We start from the raw sequence: 24,462 nt of genomic DNA, 5'->3' as shown, positions 1-24,462 counted from the left end.
AAACCCTCAGTTACGAACCGAGATTGAATTTTATTTATAACGATTGGATACAAATAAGAATAAAAATCCGCTTGTAATCTTTCTTCGGGAGCAAAATAGAAAAACAGAAGTAAAAAACGACTTCACTTTATTTAAAACTATGCTAAAATCACAATTAAGATGAAAATTAAAAAAATACATTAAAATTAATATTACAAAATACATTTAAAAAATACTTACCGCAAATTATGTAAACACTAAAAAAGGGTAAGACATTAAAATATGCGCTCGAAAATGAGTCTATTTAATTTGGAATAACTTCAATCACAATTCACAACTTATAGAGTAGGTACGTCTAGGCTAACTTTGCAATGACTTGGCAGCGACAAAGTATGTAAGTGCCACTATAACTACTGGCGCTTACCCTTGCTTTATGGTGGCGCTACTACAATTGCCAAGTCATTGCAAGAAAGAAAGTTGATTTAGATTACGGCGATTGGATCGGATTGTAATGTATGAATCCTCATAACACATGTCAATAGCAACGCAATGCACGCACACGCCAGGTAAGCGGTGTGACGCCTCTTATAAGGATTCGTACATTACATCGCGCACGAGCACTTACATCTAATGTACATCGGCCTAACTCTATCTAATCTAAGATGCATCTAAACATTAAAACATACACAAAACATCACATTTTAAGGAATGTCAACTTTCAAACATAACAATAAAATTCGGTGGTAACATTTGCTTTCGACATGTTTAAGCATTTATTTGTTTTGGCAAAACCTGACTGATTGATGTGCCAGAGCAAGCTACGCGCTACGAGAGTAGCCGATAACATTGGAAAACCCGTATGTAGCAAAAAGCGCCTACGAACAGAGAACCCGCCTTGCGGGAAGCTGGCAGTGAATTTGATAATATAATGGCACTGGCCTTTGAAATTGGCAGTTTGATGTCAAAAAAGAAAGAAAATCAGTTTTTAACTAAGCCTGCCTTTATTAACAAAAAAATTGCAACAAGTTATAATGCATTTTATGCGTTTACTCAGGAATGTCTACTTTTTCATATAATCTAAATCACTTTTATTGTGTTTGTAAGGCACATGACTGAATTAATCACATGTTCCACTCAATTTTAAATTCTAACTACAAACTATGGTACACAAACTAGCAAAAATAGTCTTAAATCATTATAAAGTATACAATTACAACAGAAACTTCAATTTGTGACCAACTACCATCGGACAGAACTGGTTACTACGAATCACAGCAGCAGATTGCTTGTCAATGGAAAGAATAAACTTTCCCTTCTCATAATTCCCGAAATCATTAGTAACTGTCCACAACTCTGTGTTCAGACCCGGATTTTGATCTTCCAACAAATCGAAAATCAGATTCAAATCCTCCCGTTCCTTAGGTAGGATCTCAGCTGGTATTTTCACCACCATCTTGCAAGCTTCATCTAATTCTACTGGAGACAATTTCATACAGTCAGGTTCGATGATCTTTGGATCTTCGGATGCGTTTTCTAAAGACTGTTTGATGTCAATATGTTCAATTTGGTTTTTGATATCCTTCAGCTGTCCCACAGAGTTCCATTCACCGATTCTCAAATCGGGGAAGTCTTGTTTCAGTTCCGTCTTGAGCTCTTCAACAGTGAATTCAGTAGATATTTTGACTTCAACTTCTCGTTTTGTTGCGTTTGCTTTCATTAGTTTTTTCTCCTGTTTTTTGCTTAGTTTTTCCATACTGGAAAGTGGTTTAAGCAGGGACTGTAAATGGCCTAGCTGGAATTGAACAGCATTGTCGCCGACGAAAGTGTTGAAGTCAGTATTTCTGATGACTTGGGCGGAGAGCTTATCAATTTGTAATACTACATCTAACTTCGCTTTAGCTCGAACTGTGCTTATGATCCTCCAATATTTAGTTCGAAGTCGAGGATTGTTCGATTGAAGAATCGATATGACCTCTTCAGTATCCAAATAGGTTTTGACTACCATACTTACAATGCCAACGGCTCCTCTGTATTCCGTAGATTTCAAATTGATTTGCAATTTAGAACTAGCAATGGTTAACGTTTCGTCGATCCAACAGCGCGAAGCCATGTTTACACAAATAACAAATATGACGCCGTCAAAAAGGTAAATGTCGTGGAATTTTGGCATACAGATTTCATTGATTTCACCATCTACAAAGGACTTGTAAACGATATTCTCTAAAGTTTTCTTTATTGCGTGGAAAAGGTTTTCGTCTACGCGCGATTCCGGATAGTTAGTAGGGCCTACGTACAGTTTCAGGTCGTCGGCGACTACTTCAGAATAGTGATTCGTTCGAATTCTTGTAAGAGGAGAGTTCGACATATCAGCCTCGACTGGCACGTACAATAGTTTCAAAATTTTCTCTTTCACCTCCTTATTCTCGTTTTCATCGTCGTAATTCTGGTTCTCTTCGAAGCAAGAATCGCGTTTCTGTCTATCGATTATCCTGAAGCTAAGCTTATTAGCGCCATATTCCGGATCAAAATCTGGGCTTTTGATTATTTCTAGAGACTCCGGATCGACACCGAATTGCCGCTTCTGTTTGCCAGCTACATCAGAATAATACTTCCAACAATCCGGTTTTAAACCTGGGTATTTATCTTGAAGCTTCGAAATTATTTCCGCAGATTCTACACTGGCAAGTTCTTTTGGCAGGCGCAAGACGATTCTCGTGTATCTAACTAGTGTTTTAATGTCTTTAAATATTAGCTTCCAGCCTGTAGAATTTACGAATTTTGGTAATACCTCTGTCAAGTAATCCTTAGTCTCTAAACTGTCACAAATGTATATCACAGCACCGTTAGATAGGTAAATGTCTTGGAATTTTGGGATGATTAAATTAGAGAAGCGCTGTTGTTTCATATCTCTGTGTAAATACTCTTTGAAGAGTTGCTTCAGCCTTCTGATATGCGTGCCTTCGAGTTTGTTTTGCGGGTAACCGTCAAGAGTAATTGCGATTTTCAATTCTGGTTCGACATGAAGGTAGTTTGTTCTTCTGTGGTAAGCAATACCCCGGTTACTATCTATGTTTACATTGCTGTTGCACCTGATTAGGTTGTCGCTGCTTTCAGCAATAGATTCAGTCTTTTCAGATTCCGCAGCTGTAGATTCTGAAGCGGGCATTTGCTTTTCCTCATTGGCAACATCAATTTTAATGTTATTGTTAATTTCCTCCGACCAAATTATCATTTCATTATTTTCACTTCTGTAATTAACGTCTTTTAGTTTCTTCAATACATCACATTCATTATTTTCCAATTCAGTAATTATTACTTTATCATCATCTTCTTTATCCGTTCTATCAGGAAATTCTATAAAATAGTCAGTTGCTTTCTCGTTCTCGTCTCGTTTCTTAACATCGTCATTTTGTGCGTCTTCACCAGACAGAGGTTTTCTTAAACTGCAGTCAGAAAGATTTCTGGCTGTATCTTCCCCCCTAAGTTCGTTCAAGAGCTTCACTCTCGACGAAACGCTGTGCAAATCTTCTTTCATATCGGAAGTTAGACATTCATAGTAAATTTCAGTGTACCCGGACAGTTCAAACTCCATTTGCTCATAATCTATAACATTTTTAAAGGTGGAACCTCGAATGATTTCACCAGAAACTCGGTCTATTAGAAATGAAGTGTATTCAACATCACCTACCCTCTTTTGCGAGTAGACTCTCCACGAATCAGTTTTCAATGTAGGATTGAAATACTGTAACAGTTTGAAAGTGTCCTGAGCAGTCGCCGGCCAGGCTGAGCTGGGTATCTTGAGGTAAGCTAGGCATAACCTCTTGATCTTAGACTTGAGTAGAATAAGGTTGGAAGCCATACGTTCTTGCAGGCCTGGTGAAATCCTGATTATCCAGTTCCTAGTATCGATGTCCCTACAGACGCAGACAATAGCGCCCCTGTTCAAATAGTAATCTAGGAAGTAAGGTACGCTTTTTAAAAGGCCGGCCTTGATTTGCATATCCATAACCTCGGCGATGGATCGTTGAAAGAGTTCCAAATGTTTAAGCCGCATTTTTGATTTGGGATAACCGGCAAGCGCTATGACTATTTTCAACTGGTCTTCTATAATATCCGCATAATCAGTGTTCCTTAACTGTATGAGCCTATTCGTCTCGTCAGCTTCATCCTCGCTATCGCTGTAGAAATCCGCGTATTTAGCAGTATCACAGCTACTTTTAGACTTTTTACATCTAGGGTTTTTACTAGTACCGCCAGTGACTTTGCTATGCTTACTAAACGTGGTCTTACTGCCTACATGACTATCTGTTTTCTGAGTACATTTGCTATCAGACTTATCTGCCGAGTTCTTTTTTCTGGTATCATCGGAGCAGAGTACGCAAGTGGAGGCGGTGGAGGCTGCGCCGTCGGAGTCCCAGAAGCCCTTCTGCTCGCAACTGCACAGTTCAGGTGAGCTCTGTTGATAAAACACCGATTTTTGGTATGGGTTGTGTAACTCTAACCATACCGGCCCATGCGAAGCGTTCATGCACAGCAAAGCCACTGGGGTTACGTCTTATCTGTCACTGCTGTCATTCTGTCAGATCGATGCATTCGAAACGCCACTTCACCATAACAACCGTAATCCATTATTCACACACAAGTATTTCCAAAACCTCAATATTATAAACGGTTGGCCATTCCGCTGCTCAAAAGAAGTTGTTGCACCATTTAGGCGATAATCACACTGCCGCCACATTTCGTAGCGGCGTGGGGAGACTGCGGAGCGACAAATTCGCGTGCGGCGTGGACGCACCAACGCATCGGCACAGGGAGGACACGCTATACATCAAAAATCGAGTGAACGGCACGTCTGTACACGCGGAATGCGTCAATGTGTGAGTAAGTTGCTTAAAAACAGTACTGAGCGATCGGCAAAAGGTCGTCAATCTACTGTCGCGGGGCGAGGTCATTCGCAAAGGGGCGGGGCGGTGCGTGGCCGTTCTGTATGATGATACTATTACTTATTCTGTGGCACCGGTTTGCTCCGTATCTCCGTCCAAAGCTGCGGTGCACCACGAACCGTGTTTATGCACAAAAATCTGTACAGTACTACGGAGCTCGGTGTGGCATACTCTGCGGCCCGCACCGCATCTCCGTCCGAAAGCGCGAATCGTCGTGCGATTCGCACATACGCAAGGAGAGGCGGAGTCAGTGTGTTAAACCATGCTGCTGTTGCACACAAATCATGATTCTACAGCACAGAGTTAAAAACAGCATCACCGGACGCCACTCTGCACTGCGGACTAGTGTGATAATCACAGCAAAATGTATGACAAAAACGCAACGCGTAAGATACAAGCAGTGGCGTAGCTAGGGGGAGCTGAGGGGGCAAGTGCCCCGGGCGCCATCCAAGGGGGGGCGCCAAAATGGGCAAAAGGCAGCAGCAAATTTGGTGACTGCCCCGGGCGCCATATCCTCTAGCTACGCCCCTGGATACAAGTCACTGGACTAACGTTTCGGCGAAATCATTCGTTAGTCTAAATAACTATTTTTCTTTTTTTTACTAAAGTTGCGTATAAACGAAAGAATACTGAAATTAGACTTATATTGACCGTGATTACCTTTTGTATGATGCATGTAACTGTAACTGCGTCGAAATATCGGGAGCTCACAAATAATACAAAAGGTAATCACGGTCTATATCCCGGTCAATATAAGTCTAGTGAAACTAACCGTGAATCATTCAAAACTCTAATACTGAAATTACTGAATTTATCTATTAAAACGCCAAAAGTCAAATGTCCGGTCGAAGTTTCGGTTGAAACTAGAGCAGGGGCGTAGCTAGAGGATATGGCGCCCGGGGCAGTCACCAAATTTGCACCCCCAGATGACTGACAAAAGTTTTCCTGCTGCTGCCTTTTGCCCATTTTGGCGCCCCCTCTTGGATGGCGTCCGGGGCACTTGCCCCCCCCCCCCCCCCCCTAGCTACGCCACTGAACTAGAGCAAAATCGAACTTTTTGATTCGGACATTATAAATCATACATCCTGCTTGTGTTACGTACATCCCCAACACGTATACATATATAAGAAATAAATAGTATTAGTTAATATTCATACATATTTTGTTGAAAAAAGCTAAAGATAAACATTATCATGCAAACCGAAGTAAGATAGTAAATAAACAAAATGTGGCTCTCCATGGAGAAGGTTCCTTAATTTCCTTATGCTCCATGTGCATAAGGACCCTTTTGTGTTGGAAAGCCACAAATGTTTAAAGAGTAAGTTCACTAGCGATAGTGGGGCCCATCATACCAGAATGAAGAAGGCGAATAAAACGGTAGGTACCTACATTATAAAAAATCTATTGGTTCATTAAAATTCCTAACATCGCCGCATTCCTGACAAATGGCCAAAATTCCTGAAATGTCAGGAATATGGGTTCATCCATTAATTACGTCACACGAATTTCGAGGTTTTTTTACCCCTCCTTCCTCCTTGTCACATTTGGCAAACCCCTCCCCCCCTGGACCGACGTCACATTTTTTCAATGAAATCGGCAAATCGAATTAAGTATTATTAATATTTTATCAAAATGTTTTTGACAAAAGAAATATTAGTAATTTTATAACCCAAAACAGATTAGGAAAGAAAATTAAACGATTAAAAAAGATTATCGTTCCAAAAACTTGTTATTTAACTGTACACCGAATAAAATAATTTAAATAAGTTAAAGTGACGTCACAAAGTTTGTGACCACCCCTCCCCCTTGTCACAACATGTCACATTTTCGTGACCCCCCCCCCCCCCCCCCAAATGTGTGATGTAATTAATGAATGACCCCTATTCCTGACGTCTGTTAACCCTAATTGTAACACAGTGGTTTTGTTTCGTTAAATTTACAAACAAAACAAAATCTACTCTATATACTACACTAAAGGTTCAAATTTCACTGGCAAATTTTGGATTTTTCTTTTGTATGGCTGGGCCCACTGTCAGTTAGGACAAAAATTTGACAGTTCCGAACAACTGATAGGCCGATATCGTCCGGCGGACTGATAATCAGAGTGCCTTCAGGCCTTAGGAGGCTAAGGCCCAAGCTTTACGAGTGCTAGACCACCCAGCCTAACCAGCACGGACCAAATTTATTATCACAATCATAAAATTTTAAACACTTCAATAAACAAAACCTAGTTTCCTAATTCATGTTATGCTATTTTATTTCACACCATCTCCTCTGAACCATAAGATATAATAGATATATAATATTTATAGATAGATTCGCGTAGAACCAGCATCAGCCATAGTTGACCATATTTAAATTTTCAGGCAATTTTCGCATCAAGCTAATTCACCAGTATGAATTTTGCTTTACGAATGTCGGCGGCCGATCTTAAAATCCGCCAGATCTTGAAATTTGGCATTTCACGGTTTCATAAAGACCATTCAATATCCCTCTATTTTTCACTATTTTTGTGACGCTTTTTGTGCGTTCAGACTAGTACAGTCGCCATCAGATATATCGGAGCGGCCGAGGTGCTCAAAAATATCTGAACACGCACTTAACGCCTTGACAATAGAGGCGTGTTCGAATATTTGTGAGCACCTCCGCCGCTCCGATATAACTGATAATAAAAACGAGTGTCGGAAATTAATATCGTTATACGCAGCTAACAGACGCAGCAGCGGTATTCTTAATATTAATTTATTTTGACATTTTATAATTAGTTTTTATCTATAGAGTAATAAGTATATACAAGCGTGTACATCTGTAAAGGTAGTGTTCAGTGAAACTATGTTGTAATATGCAATATTGTATCTGCTATTGTAACCTGAATTACCATACGCAATAAATAAATACAAATAAAGCAAAATAACAGAAACTCAAGCCACGGCAGTCAGTACATGCGGAGCCATTTTGAACACCTGACTGAATGACGCCATCTTGCCGAGCAAATTGGCTCGGGTGAGCTCGAAAAGTTACACGAGCACGCAGCCTCGTGAGGAAATCTCCTGGCGAGGCTGCTCGCTATGTGTGGGCCCGGACTATTGACAATATGCCTCGTTCATACTGATGATTTAGGTTGAATGAAAGTTAATATAAAAGTTGAAGGAACTTACCGCATCACCAGCACCGGCTCCAAAGCTGCCGTCGGCATCGTTTCCTTCACTCCTGAAAGAAACCATAATATGAACCAGACTATTACTAAGACTCAACTGTCCGTCAGTCTGTAAAAAGGCTCATGAACCCGTTTTTACCCTTTGGGTACGGAACCCTAAAAACGAGGTATAATATGCATGAATTTTTTTGGAAGTAATTCAAATGTTTCTAATAAACCTGCTATCTATTGTACAATCGAGTTCAGAAACAACTAGCCAACATTCCAAAAATATAGGGAGCGTGCATGAACTATAGGGGGCAGCACGGGAGCCGTCAGATTTTTGGCGTGACGCGTAAATGTGAAGTATTTGCTTACAATGTAGCTCACAAGATGGCAGAACCTACTATGCACAAGAAAACGTACGAAAACGGTAGATGGCAGCACTTGCTTTGGCAATGTACGTGTTGTTTATGTTTCCGATTCAGGCCACAAGATGGCAGGCCCTCCAACGCGCACAGTCACTATATTTACACGCCTCTAAGCCACGCACAAAAAGATCGTATAAATACTACAGTTTAGTATAGTTATTAAGATAGTTTGTAATTTTTCACGTGAAAGAAAGGGACAAACTTCGTTTAAGTCATCTCTCACTCGGCCCGTTTTTTCGCATAAGTCGTAAGTAAGTAAAAGGGTACTTATTGTCGGTTGACAATAAGGCGCGTATTCCATATAGTTTCAATTTGAAATCAACCTTATCGACAACCGACAATGCGGTACCTTTTGGTTGAAAACGTCACATATAATAAAAGTTCTTAGGTCCTACTCAAGAAATGTTTTCACCGGATGGTCTCACCGGAAGATCAGCGCTGGAAGTCGCCAGCAACATGCTGAGGTGAGACCATTTCGTGGCACTTTTTCTTTTTATTTATGTTTCTCTGTTCTGTATAACTTTCTATTTGTGTGTGCTAACGAATAAATTATTTCTATTCTATTCTATTCTAAATCCTCCAACGGTTCAAACTTACTTGTCAATGGTGCGGACGACAATTCTACCATCGGGCAGAAGTTGGCGACTACTTGAACTCTGAAAACAATAAAATGTATTATGTCCAGTTTTTATACCCTAGATATTAAGATTATAATCTATCATGTGAGTATAAAAACTGGTACAAAAACAGGATAATCATTTGTTGAAACAACCGTGTGATAAAATTTAAATTAGAATAAAAAAAGTTTTATTGTCACTAATCAAATTGCACTTAAACGTAATAACCATAGTCTATAAGACCCAAATTGAAAGACTCCAGAAAAAATTCGTTAAAGCACTGGAATTTCGAGTGGGTCGTAACTATGTAAATTACGCTTCCTCGGCTACACATCATAATATCCAGCCACTTTCACTTAGACGGTCCTGTACAGATTTAGCATTTTTATTCAAAATTATTAATAATGTTGTAGATGCCCCCGATTTATTACATAAAATTTGCTTTCGTGTCCCCCGTAGGAATGAACGTAGTTGTCGCAGTAAGGCATTATTTAGCATTCCTAACAGCAGAACAAAACACGCACGGCATTCGTATATTGGGCGCGCGTGTAGGCAGTACAATGAAAAGTGTATGGACGCAGATTTGTTTAGCAGTTCATTAGGCTTGTTTAAAAGAACTGCATATTCTTTATTAAAATAAGGGTGAAATGTTGCAAGCAACCCGATAGTAAGTACTTGTAATCTTAGTAATTTAAGTCTAAGTAAGTGAAAAGTGTAAGTATAAGTCTTTTCTCTTGTTTATACATTTATATGCTATTGTATTAGTTTGTATACTATTGTTTTGATTATGTACAACTACTAGGTACTGCAAGTTTGCACTATTTATCATTACTTTTTAATTGTACCTCGATATGTGAATTAGGAAACTATAGGTCTATAAAAAATCAATTTGTAGCTATTAGCTAAGTTGCTTATGTTTACTTTAAGACTGTTTGTTTCTCAATAAAAAATAATAAAAAAAAAATATAACAAAAGAAATAAAACTTTTATTTAATCGAATTACATAAAAAGTCACAAATAAATCGAAAATATTAACAGGTATGTCACAGGTTTATATATATAAATAAAACTTAATAATTAATAACAAATAAGTTTTTGGCAAAAATTTCATTTTCGGTATAAGCTTTTATCGCTGACTGTACTTTTCTTTCCACAAGCAACTAATACGAGGTCAACATTCTTACCGTTGCATCTCAATACATACTTGATAATATTATGTATGTTCGGAAAAACATCCACGAATTCAAGCTTAAAGGATTTGCCACACTGGATGCGTTCTGCGGGCAGCGGTCAGGTCTATTCCTAAGGCCACCTCCTGTCTCCATCATCAGATCAGCTCGATGGTACCATAACATTTTACATAATGCGGCTTGCATAAAAATTTTCATCTTCATCAGAAACCGGGAAGTTGGTCAAATTTAAGTTGCAAGATAGGCTTGTAAAAATGGGCAGTAAATAAATATGTTAATTTGTGGTTATAGGCAATAGGTAAAGTCTGGAAGAAATCGCTTTTTAGCGATAAGACCGCATGTTGTTTAACCTCTTCTTTTCTGTATTCTTTGTATGGTTTTCGTTGAGATGTGCAATGAGGAGTATTTTGTATTGTATACTTCTATTTCGCTCAATTCAACACACACAAACAACATAGACACAACACACACACACACACCTGCTGTTTACAATTAAATAGTAATAATGTGCCTTAAGTGGCAGTGGGCGGGGCACATTGCTCGCAGAACTGATGGCCGGTGGGGCCGGAAGGTTCTGGAGTGGCGTCCGCGTACCGGAAGACGAACTGCCGGTAGGCCTCCGACGAGATGGAGCGACGACCTGGTGAAGGTCGCGGGTATTCGGTGGTTGCGAGCGGCACAGGATCGGTCGGAGTGGCGAGCCTTGGGGGAGGCCTATGTCCAGCAGTGGACGTCTATCGGCTGACATGATGATGATGATGATGATGAATGTGCCTTGATGTAATTTCTTTACTAAACCTAAATTGTGATTTATTCTGTATAGATTAAGCTTTTATTTTGATATAATACTGTAAGCTATATGTTTTACCTAGTATTAGTACAATGTCAAAACTTCAGCGTAGGAAGATGTTAATTAAAAATTGGAATTGTCTCAACTGACTCCACAAGACAGGCCTAGCCTAGTGTGGAGATCATAGGTTAATAAAACTATGTATATATTTTTTTTGTAAATAAACTATTTTTATTTTTTTATTTATTTTTTATTGTACAGTCGCTATCAGATAGTTCGGAGCCGCCAAGATGCTCACAAATATCTGAACACGCCTCTATTATCAAGGGCCTAGAGTGCGTGTTCAGATTATTTTGAGCACCTCGGCCGCTCCGATATATCTGATACAGTCTCATTCAGTCATTTGCTATGTAAATGAGATCCCAAAAAGCCAAACGATAAGTTTATTTAGTTATACTCACAGACTTCTTCTCCGCCTGCTTGAGAAGTAACATCCGGTGCTTGCACAAGACCTGCGCCTCCTGCAGCTTGAGGTGCTCCAGCTTAAGCTTCTCTAGCTCCAGGTTCACGTCTGGCTCCAGGCTGCCGCTCATCACCTGCTGTACAAGTAATTGTGCCATTTTCAACCAAAAGGGGACTTATTGTCGCTTGTCAGTAAGGCGCAATTTCCATATAGCTTCAATTAGAAATCAACCTTATCGACAACCGACAATGTGGTACCTTTTGGTTGAAAACGTCACAATTGTAGAGTGTAGAATGACGGAATACAATACAGACATAACTCTCAGTACATATTTAGATTTGGTAAACGGTCCATTATAATATTTTAAGGGTCCCACTGATTATCAGTCCGACAGACGATATCAGCCTGTCAGTTAGAACAAAAAGTTGACAGTTCCGAACAATTGACAGGCTCATATCGTCCGGCGGCCTGATAATTAGTGGGCCTGGGCCCCTTTAAACAGATAGTTATCCCGTCTCTATTATCCACTTTGCTGCTATTAAAGTTAAGTTGTGATTTGTCAATAAAATAAATACAATTTTTAGCAACAAAAACGAATATCAGACATAGATATATGTAACATAAATGTTGGCATCAACCCAAGCTTTATGTTATTTTAGCTTCTCGTTTTTAAATAAAAGTGTAACTGATTGTATGGGAGCTGATTTTGGCGGAGGGTTTTGGTACTCTTAACTTACCACATCATCATCCACCAAGTCTTCCATGTTGTCACCGTTTGCAAGCGATTCTTGTCTCCTGTGGAAATATACAACAATTAGCTGTGGTCTATTCACGCAAGCAAGCAAGCAAGACAGGTAGGTGATCATAGGAAACTAGAGAAAATAGCTTGAAAGAGAGAATCAAACCAAAGGGCTGTCTCATTCACACTAGTTACAGTATAGATATAAATATTAAAAATTGACATATGTGGTATTTTCTATAAAAAGGGACCTTATTGTCGATGGCGCTTACGCCATTATTAACGATAATAAATAAAAAGCCTTTTATTTCCAAATTTACAATTTTTTTTTTACAAGTTACAAGACGCACTAACTCAAGTCCTCAGATTAAAATGGCGGTGGGCAGGACATATTGCAGGTATAAAGACCATAGATGGACAATATTGGCAACGAAATGGAAAGGCCCTATTGGCAAAAGGAAAGTAGGAAAGCCATATAAACGATGGCTGGACGATATAAAAGAAACTGCAGGGAAAGACTGGCTAAACAAAGTGGAAGACAGGCAGAAATGGAGAGAATTGGAGGAAGCCTACACCCAAAGAGGCGTCCAAATTATTAACGATGCTCCGATATAAATACAATGCCTCGCAAACCTGTGCGGCGTAAGCACCCTTTTAATAGAAAATGCCCCATATACAGTAGAGCCGCAATAATTCGTACACAGGCTAATCCGAACTGCCGAGGAACCCCTTTCTTTGAGAGAAAAAGCCTTTGCTTGGTCAATAAATAGAACCTGGCAGACTAAATTAGATGAGTTCTTCAAAAGATTTCGCATTTCACATCGCAAGTGTTACGTTACTTTGTTAATAAGTTTATTTGTTTCTGCACTTTTGAAGTCTCATTAAATCCATTTTTTTAGAATATACTTATGTTTTATATCAAACATACTATAATCCGAACGCTCCGTGAGTCTGAACAGGGTTTATTTTTTGTAGTATGGATTATCGAGGCCCTACTGTAATTAATTAATGTTATGTTGGCATTATTGTCTAATGATGTTATTGCTCAAAACACAGATAGATGGTCTACTTTGATTTTTTTTCGTTTTGGCCATAATACTCACTGCAGAATACCTGCAATAATATGTAATATGTTACACACAATTTTACTTGTAGCCATAAGAGTGTGTCACATATTTTTGTGACCTTCAAAGAGAAACATATTACTGTAGGTGACTGTACCCTGTGCTATGACATAAAAATTCGAAGATAAAAGACTTGCCAGGAGGTCAAACAGAAGTTAAAATGATAGTCAAGGAAGCAGTGGGTCCAGAAAGGTTACACTAAAACTAAAATACATCTGCAATGCAGGCTTTATCAACTGATTAGTGATCAAAACTGAGAAGAGACAACCCGGCCAATTTTAGAGCTGGACCACGCTAAGTTTTCATGCAAAGTGCTGTGTTTAGTATGGATTTTAGTATAGAATAAGTATGCGTTCTCACTGCCAATTTTGTGCAAAGTTGGCGTGGTCAGAGTTTATCAATCGACAATTTACGAATAATACTCAAACTTGGCACTAGCATATCACTCGTGATGACTGCTCACTGATGATTCTGCTTAATACTTAAACATTAAAACAATGCGGAACACGATGTGTTGATGTGAGTTAACTAACGCATTTTAGTACCCAAGGTTCCATATTAATAACATAACAACAAATGCTGTACTTGCGCTTTCTAACGATTATGTTTCCTATCGGTGACACACAATTTTATTGATGATAAAGAAAGGCATTTTTATCATGTTAATTTTAGTAAAACCGGCATGGGGGTACTTCATCAGTTTAAACAATAATGAATTAACTGCATAAAGTAATTATTCATGGACATTAAAATATTCACTGCATCTAGTTAGAACTTGTTTACAATAATATGAACTTACGTTTTGGTCTTATCCATTTCAATAGATTTAAAATACTTGTTTAGAAGCATGGCGCAACAAAGTACTTGTTTCGAAACCTAATTCACGGATTCACGGAACACGGAAAAACAACTAAACTTATCAAACACACTTTAAACCACACGTTTACTGAAAGTACTTACATAGATTCAGCAAAAGTTTCAAATATCACAAAAAAACGCAGTAACAAAAGTAAGCACAACTTAGCACTAAGTAGTTACGACGGCCATGTTAGTATTGTACCGGAAATGCAAAGCGGTAAAGCGCTGCAGCGGACGAATGACAGAAGCTTCCCGTTATCGGAGCGCTGTAATTGGCCGAAACAGCTAAAGATAATGATGGCGGCGACGAGCAAGACGTTCATTGGCCAACAATTTTTTTATACGTTCAAAAGCGGGACCCACGACATTATCTCAAACAGCCAGTGAAAATGTACGTAACCACCAAACTTACCCAAAGTTACTTCTGCGAACCACTAGAAATGGGGTTTTAACGTCAGTGGCTCGGCGCTGATCCTGTGGAGGTATGCTTTAAAATAAACACTTTTATTTGTCTGCTGAAGATATTTTTATTAATAAGCAATAATTGGTTGTGTTTTGGTAAACAAACCTCGTGTTGGAGCGGCTGCCAGCGCTGCCGTCGTCTCTAAAGCTACGATCTTCGCGATTGCGAGGGTTTGAGTTGTTATTCCGATATCCCGAGCTGTCATTAATGTCGAATGGTCTTTTTGATCTTGCAGTGCTCTGTTAGGAAATAAACTTATTTTAAGAGCAGTTTATCATCAAAATTTTTCAGTCAGAGGCGGCAAATATATAAAATTTAGGCGCGAAGGATTGTCCTCCCATAGAAAATTTGAATTTTGCACCTTTATTACTGACAGAATGGTTTTCCAAGTATAACAATCAAGCCGACATCACCAAAAGGGCCCTGACACTCATGCGCGAATCACGACGCGAAACCGCGAACGCGAGTGTGGAGTCGATATTGCTGATAGCGAACTAGACTCCTAGACTAGATTTAGAGGGCTCTAAATATCCTCCTCACATGCCAAAGTTTACACTTGGCCATTAAAATTCGACCTGGTTTTAATTCTTTTCAGCTTCTAATTAAAGCGTCCACACACGTCACCGATAATGGGGTTAGTAATTGTCAAAGACATTCATAGATGGCGCCAGCATAGGTTTTACCTGTCTAGATTTGTCTGAGATTTGGCATCCAGGCTACACTCGTAAACTTGCAAAAAATAAACAAGAATTTGACACTATTCGTAGGATTGGGTTCGTTTGGGTTGGGCGATTGGATAGGCTAGAATTTACAAAATGTTTTATAAGTTTTTATTTAACTCGCAATATTTGTTTGTATGTATGTTTGGGACAAATCCTGCAAGCTAAATAAGACCCACTTCCCATTATTCTATTGTACAGTCGAAGGCAAAAATATCGATCCAGACAAATGCCTCAAAAATATGTGAACACGACTTTATTGTCTAAGGTGTAAGAGCGTACACGTATTTTTGAAACTTTGGGAATGTATATATATTTATGCCCTTGACTGGACTGAAACTTCTTATATGTATGTAAGTTGGGTGACAAATTTGACAATGCATTATTATCAATGCAATAGTAGCAGCTGATCTGATGATGGAGACAGGAGGTGGCCATAGGAACTGTGATAAAACAACGTAACCTGATTATGTTTGGGTTTGTTAGAATTATCTCGATGAGTATTACTTGCCTGTTGAAAGAAAAGTACAGTCAGCGACAAAAGCTTATATTAAAAATGTCATTTTTTACCTTATGAGCGACGTTGATATTGAGCCTCAAAGGCTCCATTCTATTCAGCTTCATCATAGCAAACTTTGCTTCCCTGTAAACGAAATTTTATTTTCATTTCTCATACTCTGAAAGAGCGTCATTGTTGTTCTAAAAGGTGTGCAGAAAATGTTACGTGTCTGCACTAGAGCATTTTACGTTCAAAGCACGATTTTTTAAATTTTTTTACGATTAGAAATTGAAATTTGAGTTTAAATGGATTTGTTCTACAATTTCCATTCTGATATTTGACTCTCCATTCCATAAATAACGATACTTTTGCCTAAATTGTTAATTGAAAGTACCCTCAGGAAATACTATAAAAATGTATACTTAGTCATGTTTTAAAAAAACACATTCATTTTACTTTCCTGAAATTTAACTTTAATGAAAAGTAGAGTGTTTAACTCGGGTGAAAGGCATCATTCCAGCCTCGGACTATTGGCGCTCTCACTGCGTTCGAGCACCAATATACCTCAGCAGGAATGAGTGCCTTTCATCCCTTGGTTAAAAATCTACTATTTTGCCCGACATGTTCCTACTACGGTCATGATATGATACGGTGTAGTGGGCAGAGACCTTTTATACTACATTTTCTCTGTCTCTGTTCTAATTTGGTCACAAACTCCCACATACCCTGGTGTCTCAAACGATATCAACGCGTATCTCTTGTCCGGACTCTTGCTGACGAAGACCTCGGTGAGCTGCCCGTATTTAGAGAAGGCTGTGGACAGCCCGTCGTCGCTCAGACCGTTCGGGATGTTCGTGATGTAGAGCCGGCAGTGGTCCAGGTTCACGAAACCACTGCAAGAAAGGATATTAAATATTATTACGAGTAGTAAGTAAAGGCCGTGCTACTGTACGGGTGCGAAACCTGGTTTGTCCGCAAAGATCTAATGACGAAACTCCAAGTGTTTGTGAACAAATGTTTAAAGCAAATCTTTCGTATCTTTTGGCTTAACTGGATCACAAACGCTCACTTATGGAGAATAACTGGACAAACACCCGTACACAAGGAGATCCAGACGCGGAAATGGCATTGGATTGGGCATATCCTCAGGAAACCTGACACCCACCTATCCATGGCCCTGACCTGGAAGATGCCCGGCAAACAGAAATATGGTCGCCCTAAATCTACTTGGCGCCGTTCTGTGGAGCAAGAGCTGGGTGTATTGGGGATGGGGTGGGAAGAGTTTATCCAAGCTGCCAAGACCGAAGTCAATGGAAGAACAAGATTCGAGCCCTACACCCCAGCAGGGGGTAACAGGAAATGAAGAAGAAGAAATATTATTAATTCGCTTGTCCTTTTTCCATCATCGACCAACCTGTTATCTGTTTTGTTGTTTTTGACGACCGGTCTGACCTAGAGGGTAGTGACCCTGCCTATGCAGCCGATGGTCCAGGGTTTGAATCCCGGTAAGGGCATTTATTTAAATAAATTAAATTAAATAATCATTTATTGCTGATCATAACATTCCATAGATTTTGTTAATTTGTCTTAAGCTAAGTACCTAATAACTAGTGTTATTTGTGCAATGAGCACAGACATTTGTTCCTGAGCCATGGGTGTTTTCTATGTATTTAAGTATTTGTATATTATATATATCGTCGTCTGAGTACCCACAACACAAGCCTTTTTGAGCTTACAGTGGGACTTAGTCAATTTGTGTACGAATGTCCCTATAATATTTATTTATTTATAACTCAGCTTTAAGGGTCCCCGGCAAGCTCGGTTCTCCATACAAACGTAGTTACGCTCTCACTTTAAAACGAGTAGCTAGTTTGCTCTGAAACTTTGTACTTACAATAGGATAAGGTAGATCTATATCTCTCGGACATGAACATGTTTAAAATAACTGGTTATCGACTTTGGCATGTGCCGCGTAAGAACAGAATCGGTGGCGGTGTCGGCATGTACTTGAGGTCTAATTTAAAATCACGGGTCTTAGATTTGCCACCATCGGAATTGGAGCAGATGTGGGTCGAGGTTCAGTTGCACAAGCACAAGCTGGCTGTAGGTGTATTGTATAGGCCACCTAATAGCAACTTTCTTTCGTTTCTAAATTTACTTGATGATGTTCTGGCCATCCTTGTACCTTGCTATGATCATATTATAATTACCGGTGATGTGAATTTGGATATGCTATTGCCTGCTAGAGGAAATCAGTTAACTTTTATAAACCTGCTGCATAAATACGAATTGACACAAATCGTTTCGGAACCAACACGTGTTACGGATAACAGCAAAACTCTGATCGACATCATCTGTTGCCGGCCTGATTTTAAAGCGACTGCGATGAATGTTACGCACAACAAGGACCTAAGTGATCACGGGTTCATCTACGCACAATTTCCCCTTCTGACTCCGAAGCCTCAGCCTAGAACGATCACATACCGACCTATTAATCACTTTGATCCCGACACTTATAGCTGGGCCGCTTCCGTAACACCGTGGGAATGGGTTACTGCAACCCAGGACGTAGACTTGATGGTAAACCGGTTCAATACACTTATTCTGGGCTTATTTGACCACTTTGCGCCGGTAACTACAAGAACGTTTAAAGATCCGCCCTCACCCTGGATTACTGATGTAATAAAAATTATGATGAAGGAGCGGAACAAGGCAGAACAGAAAGCTAGGAAATCAAACTGCCCGGAAAAAAAGAAAATTTACCAATCACTTCGCAATCTGGTGACTACGGCAAGGCGAAGAGAAAAAACAGCATACATGACAAAGAAAGTAAATTTGAATATTCACAATCCTAAACAAATGTGGAATGAGGTAAACAACATTTTAGGTAGAAAAACGAAAGACGAAATACCTCATCAGCTGCGTGCACCGGACCTAGTGAACAACTTTTTCATAGACTCCGTGCCTCCAGCACTGCAGCTAAACTCGAATGACCCCATAACACATTCTACGAACGGCAACACACAGTACGAAACATTGAACTTGCAAAGCGTGTCTGTAGATAAAGTTAATCGTATAATCAATTCCATCAGCTCGAGGGCTATAGGCAGTGACGGTGTTTCTATAATAATGATTAAGCTGACTTTGCCGTACTCACTTGATGCTATAACCACCATCATAAATACCTCAATGTTATCTGATAGGTTCCCGACGGCCTGGAAAACCTCTATTGTCAAACCGATACCCAAAAAGACATCCCCACAAACGTTCGGTGACCTTCGCCCGATTAGCATTTTATCAGTTCTCTCCAAAATCCAAGAGAAAGTGGTGAACGAGCAGGTACAAACGCACTTGGAGAAAAGCAAGATATTGCCAGAAGCTCAATCGGGATTTCGCAGACATCATAGCACTACAACAGCTATTGCACATTTGATTGATGAGACACTTAAGGCTTCCAACGATGGACTTGCGACAATTCTTGTCTTGTTAGACTTTAGCCGAGCGTTTGATAGTATATTGATTCCCGTGCTCCTTAACAGAATGAAGACCTACGGATTTTCTGAGTCACTTTGTAGATGGTTTTCTTCCTATTTCACCGACAGAAACCAAATAGTTGAATGCCCAAACGACGAAGGAAAAATTGCTCGCTCGTCACCCCGTTTGCTTGACAGAGGAGTAATCCAAGGGTCAATATTGGGTCCGACCTTATACAGTCTGTACACTTCGAGCCTTCTCGAGGTCATAAAAAATTGTTCGTACCACATGTATGCAGATGACACCCAGATAATGAAGCATATACGCCCCACTAAAACTGACGTCGCACTTGCAATATCGCAAATTAATACCGATTTAGAAGCTGTGGCTGGTTGGTCCAATAACAATGGTCTCATCATTAACCCAAAAAAATCTGTCTTCATTATTTTGGGAACGAAGAAACAGATTGCTGAAGTACGTGGCCTTGAAATCGACTTGCGAATATCTGGGCTGCCTATATCTGAAGAGAGTCAGGTAAAAAATTTAGGCATCGTAATGGATGAGTCGCTTCGATTTGAAGCTCATATAAATACTAAAATACCAAAATGCTATGGTGCACTAAATTCATTATATAAGCTTAGACCCTACCTAACACAAAATGTTCGCGAACGCTTGTCAGATGCGCTAGTTTTATCCCAACTGGATTATGGAGACGTGGTATATGGGCCTTGCATAAGAAAAAGAACAGAACGAGCAATTCAACGTGTGCAAAACTCATGCATGCGTTTCTGTCAAAATATCCCTCGCCGCTCACATATTAGCCCTTACCTTAATAAAGCGGGTAAACTGAATATGTCACACAGAAGAATATTAAAGCTTGCGGCAATGGTATTTACGCTTAAACAATCTGGTATTCCACCCTATCTCGCGCGTAAACTTGAATGGAAGCCTAACCGAAAGTTGAAAGGTTTGCGTGAGCAACAAGAGCGTATCTCTCTTCCACTACTCCGGCTTCAGTCATTTGGAGGCAGTTTTCGTTATGCTGCGTCTAAATGCTGGAACAATTTGCCGCCACCAGTAGTTAACTGTAAGTCCCTGGCGGTTTTCAAACTACGTTGCAAGGCTTATTTACTGGACCTCCAAAAGGAAGTAACGTACACTTTTGGTTGAGTGACCTGCTCAATAGATATTTAAATTTAGCACTTTAGTTAGCACTTCTTTATCCACTGCGCATTGCTCGGTTTTGCTATCATGTCCTATATGTAATAGTGTAAATGTTTATACTGTCCTTAGCTAGATACAATTACGGCGGTGGCAGAATAACAGCGTCCGTTGCTGAAAACCTTTGGGGCTGCTGTGCCCCGAAGCCTTTTTGGCACAGACATCAGCTGAGCCACCTTCCCTTTCAATTAGTTTGTAAGCATTATCGTGTACTTTTATTATGTACCTATGTTACAACTTCTTGAATAAACGTCTTTTATTATTATTATTATTATCTGTAATTAGTTTAACTAGCTTCAGATACCATAGTTAAAAAATACAGCATTTTTAAATTTTCATACAAAATTTGTTTTAGCTCTATTTCGTTTGTTTTATAAACTGGAGCTTTATATACTAATTACAGGACTAGATCTACCTCATGTCATTTTATGTGCAAAGTTTCATTACAATCCAACACGTAGTTTTAAAATGAGAGCGGAACTACGTTTGTATGGGTAGGTGCAATTCGGCCGAGCTTGCCGGGGACTCTTGTGGCTGCCATACGCGTCACGTCCGCAACAAAGTGTGGAATAAAACTTCGTGGAATGCCCCGTATACACCTAAATTTTAACTAAGTTAGACACCACAGGTCTCTTTTGTCCATGCCAGACTTACCTTTTATATTTAGTTGAGCAAGACCTATTAAAACATACAATAGTTATCTTATAGTTTTTGTATGATAATCCCTTCAATTACAAAAACATGTAATTTTAGTGTTACTGCGTGACTTTAATGAATCTGCATGCTTAGTATTTAGAAATAGAATAATATTATTGCTTTCATTTATCGTATTATAATACTGCATGGCTGTTGAAGCAAACATTAAATTTTGTAAAATGTAAATATTTTATCTACGCAATGTATAAATAATATGAATGTTATGTACCTATTCATCAAATTTTATAGAAATATGTTTCTCATATAAGTGAAATGTAAATTTGTTTTTGAGAAAATAAAAATTCTTTAACCCGAAAAGATTATTCCAACACACATAAATATTATTTATAAACAGATTCATTTCTGCTTGTGGTAAAGTTAGTGTAGTAGAGATTGTATAAAGTCAAAGCTAACTTCACCAACTTATCATAAAGATAGTTAATTTTTCAAGTAGGCATATTAACAAGCGCTTATGAACTTCAAATAAAGCATTACTTCCATAAGTTGATAAACATCATTGCGGGGAGTAAAAGCCAGATAAAAAAAAAAAAAACATACTTTAATAGAAATTTGACATTGCCACACTGACATTGGCGGCATTCAAATATTACGTAACGCAATTTGGCGGGAGGGGGGGGGGGGGGGGGGTCTTATTAAACTTTATGATGCGTTACAGGGGCGGGAGGAGGGGTTGGAACAAGGAGTTACGTAACAATGTTTGTTTTTAATTAAATAAAATACATACACATATAATATAATTACGCCTATTTCCTGGAGGGGGAGGCAGAGACCACTGATTTCCACTTGCTACGATCCTGAGTTACATACCTCTTTCCTTCCTCGCACACGCTCGCTTCTTTCTTCAATTTTATGATGGGTGTTACATAACTTTTAGGTAGGGGGAAGGGGTTAGATCGCTATGTGTGTGTCTCTGTGACACCATCCCTCTTAAACGGATAAACCAATTTCAATGTGTTTTTTTTTATTTGAAAGCAGGTGGTTTTCTAGCACTGGTTCTTGGACAAGTTTGATAAAAATCGGTTCGACCGTTTCATTGAGATAGGTCTTTTTAAAATTTTTAATTTATATGAAGTTATGTTGTTACCTGCCACTCTCCTCAGCATTCTGAGGATCATAACTTGAGTTGTCGTAATCCTCCCTCATCGGGTCCCAGTCCTGATTGTAGCCTCTACTCCGTGTTGTCATTGTGCTGTACATAGAAACATATCCATACTAATATTATAAATGCGAAAGTGTATCTGTCTGTCTGTAACCTCTTCACACGTAACCTTTCAAGACCTAGTAAATATGGCTACCTAGGGAGTCCACGGGTCTCGAAAGGTTGAACCGCTGAACCAATTTAGTTGAAATTTGGTATAGATAGTTTGAATCCCGGGGAAGGACATAGGGTAGTTTTTATCCCAGAAGTCATCCTTTAAGGGGGTGTAAAGGGGGGGGGCGACAGTTTGTATGGGGAATCGAAAAAAAGCAGATTGGATAAAAATAAGCTACCCAAATTACTAATTCCACTTAGAGGAAGTTGCGGGCAAAAGCTAGTTATATATATTTTTATGCAAATCTTGTTTCAAAATGCATGAAAAAAAAAACAAAATAACACAAATTATAGCAAGGTTTAAATTTACTTTAAGTCAGTAAGACCAAAATAAGTTGGTAGCGATTTTGATAGCCCAGAATGTGCTGTGTTCAAAATCGCTGCAAACTTAGCTTGGTCTAACTCTAGGTATAAAATAAGAGTAAATCTGTGACTAAGCCTAGAGAATAAGTTTGGTAGACACATACATTTTATTACTTATGATAAGCTAATATGTAAAAGAACATTCAAATAACAATAATGTAAACTGTGTTGACCATGGGCTTTATCAGTATGGGGCATTCATTTTCCTTTCCTATACTTATTAACCTGTTGTTCAAATAGTGGTAAGCCGGGCAATAATCAATGTAGTTTCCAACATACAGGTTCTAAATTTCAAGTATATCTAGTACTTAACATAAAAACGAGCATATTAAAGGCGGGAAAGGAATAAGCCCACTTTGGAGTAATTTATAATAATTTTTAGAGGTAACCTAAATGACCGGACACAACACTAAATTAAATGAAACTTGGCAGACTCGAGAGTACAGGTTAAAAGTAAATGTCAATATCGTCACAAGATGTTGAATTAATTCAAAAATATACGTTAAATGTGGCGATAAAAACACATGTGGATGTGCAATTAAAGAAATAGCATTAGTGTACAGTATAGGATCTATTTCAATTACTAAACTGTATTATTTGGAATATTTTGTTTAATAACTCACCTTTCACAATTTCAGGAAATGAATGACAGAAACAACAAAATGCTGCCGATGAAAACAAAGACAAGCAAGTCAACGTGAAGTCAACTGTCAACTCATCAACTGCCTCGACTGAGTCGACTGACTCGACTCGACCACGTCTCGACGAAGTCGACAACTGACTTTTTTTTAACTTTTTTTATTTCTGTCACGCTTCTTTTGTAGCGGTACTACCACAAACTGTGCCGCCACAACAGCTGTTGCCACAGAAAATAGTACAACTTGATGATTATAGTTTGTCAAAGGACTGTCTCAATTCAAACATAGACAGAGATAATCTGACTGTCTTTGTCTTACTAGCACTAGCACCCAAAAGAAACGGATGAGTATAGTTTTTTTTGTTCTTATTTACTGCCAATTTGGTTTGACCAACTATATTTACTGTGCCACCACAACAGTGGTTGCCACAGAAAATAATACAACTTGATGATCCGAGTATGTAAGGCCTCATATTCACGAGCGCTTTTTCAACGCGCGTTAAAAAAGCGCCTGAATCTGCCCGCACGCTAAATTCGATTTAAAGACCAAGGCAAATTGATAATCCAACAACGCTTGATAAAAAGCGCAACCACCATCGTGTGAATAAATACACATGTTTCCATTTCTGTCATTCAAACGCTTTTTTAACGCTCGTTGAAAAAGCGCTCGTGATAATGAGGCCTAATGTATGAAGATACGATGGATACGATCATTGAAGTGACAAATGACATTTGACATTTCGAACTATGGAAAAGACCACCATCTACACTAGCGCCCCTAGCGGCG

The 24,462-nt window shown here is 39.0% G+C and overlaps 1 protein-coding gene across 4 annotated transcripts; it reads right to left on the bottom strand.

The window, feature by feature from the left end:
• Positions 1-293: 293 nt before the first annotated feature.
• Positions 294-23,751, bottom strand: LOC134753350 (uncharacterized). 4 transcript variants are annotated; one of them, XM_063689220.1, is made up of 11 exons: positions 23,662-23,751; positions 22,448-22,552; positions 16,677-16,844; positions 16,023-16,095; positions 14,839-14,972; positions 14,683-14,757; positions 12,287-12,344; positions 11,548-11,685; positions 9,087-9,145; positions 8,081-8,132; positions 294-4,435 (listed from the first exon to the last, which is right to left on the bottom strand). In XM_063689220.1, the coding sequence occupies exons 2-11, from the start codon at positions 22,546-22,548 to the stop codon at positions 1,190-1,192; spliced, it is 4,104 nt and encodes a 1,367-aa protein (XP_063545290.1). In that variant the 5' UTR covers positions 22,549-22,552; positions 23,662-23,751; the 3' UTR covers positions 294-1,189. The 4 variants fall into 4 exon arrangements, with proteins under 4 accessions (XP_063545290.1, XP_063545291.1, XP_063545293.1 ...); XM_063689221.1 differs by lacking the exon at positions 14,683-14,757; XM_063689223.1 differs by lacking the exons at positions 14,683-14,757; positions 14,839-14,972; positions 16,023-16,095; ... (1 more) ...; positions 22,448-22,552; positions 23,662-23,751 and adding an exon at positions 14,373-14,565.
• Between the last annotated feature and the right edge of the window lie 711 nt (positions 23,752-24,462).

The sequence above is a fragment of the Cydia strobilella genome, chromosome 26 (assembly GCF_947568885.1).
Source record: "Cydia strobilella chromosome 26, ilCydStro3.1, whole genome shotgun sequence".
Taxonomy (NCBI): domain Eukaryota; kingdom Metazoa; phylum Arthropoda; class Insecta; order Lepidoptera; family Tortricidae; genus Cydia; species Cydia strobilella.
This window is presented reverse-complemented; position numbering and strand designations above follow the sequence as displayed.

Bases quoted from the DNA above. Each gene is read 5' to 3' on its own strand.
- LOC134753350 (XM_063689220.1), bottom strand. From the start codon at position 22,548: ATGACAACACGGAGTAGAGGCTACAATCAGGACTGGGACCCGATGAGG. The intron at 14,973-16,022 runs GTAAAAAATGAC...ATTTCCTAACAG, and splicing joins ATATCAACGTCGCTCATAAG to AGCACTGCAAGATCAAAAAG. The intron at 9,146-11,547 runs GTGAGTATAACT...TATTGTTTTCAG, and splicing joins AGCAGGCGGAGAAGAAGTCT to AGTTCAAGTAGTCGCCAACT.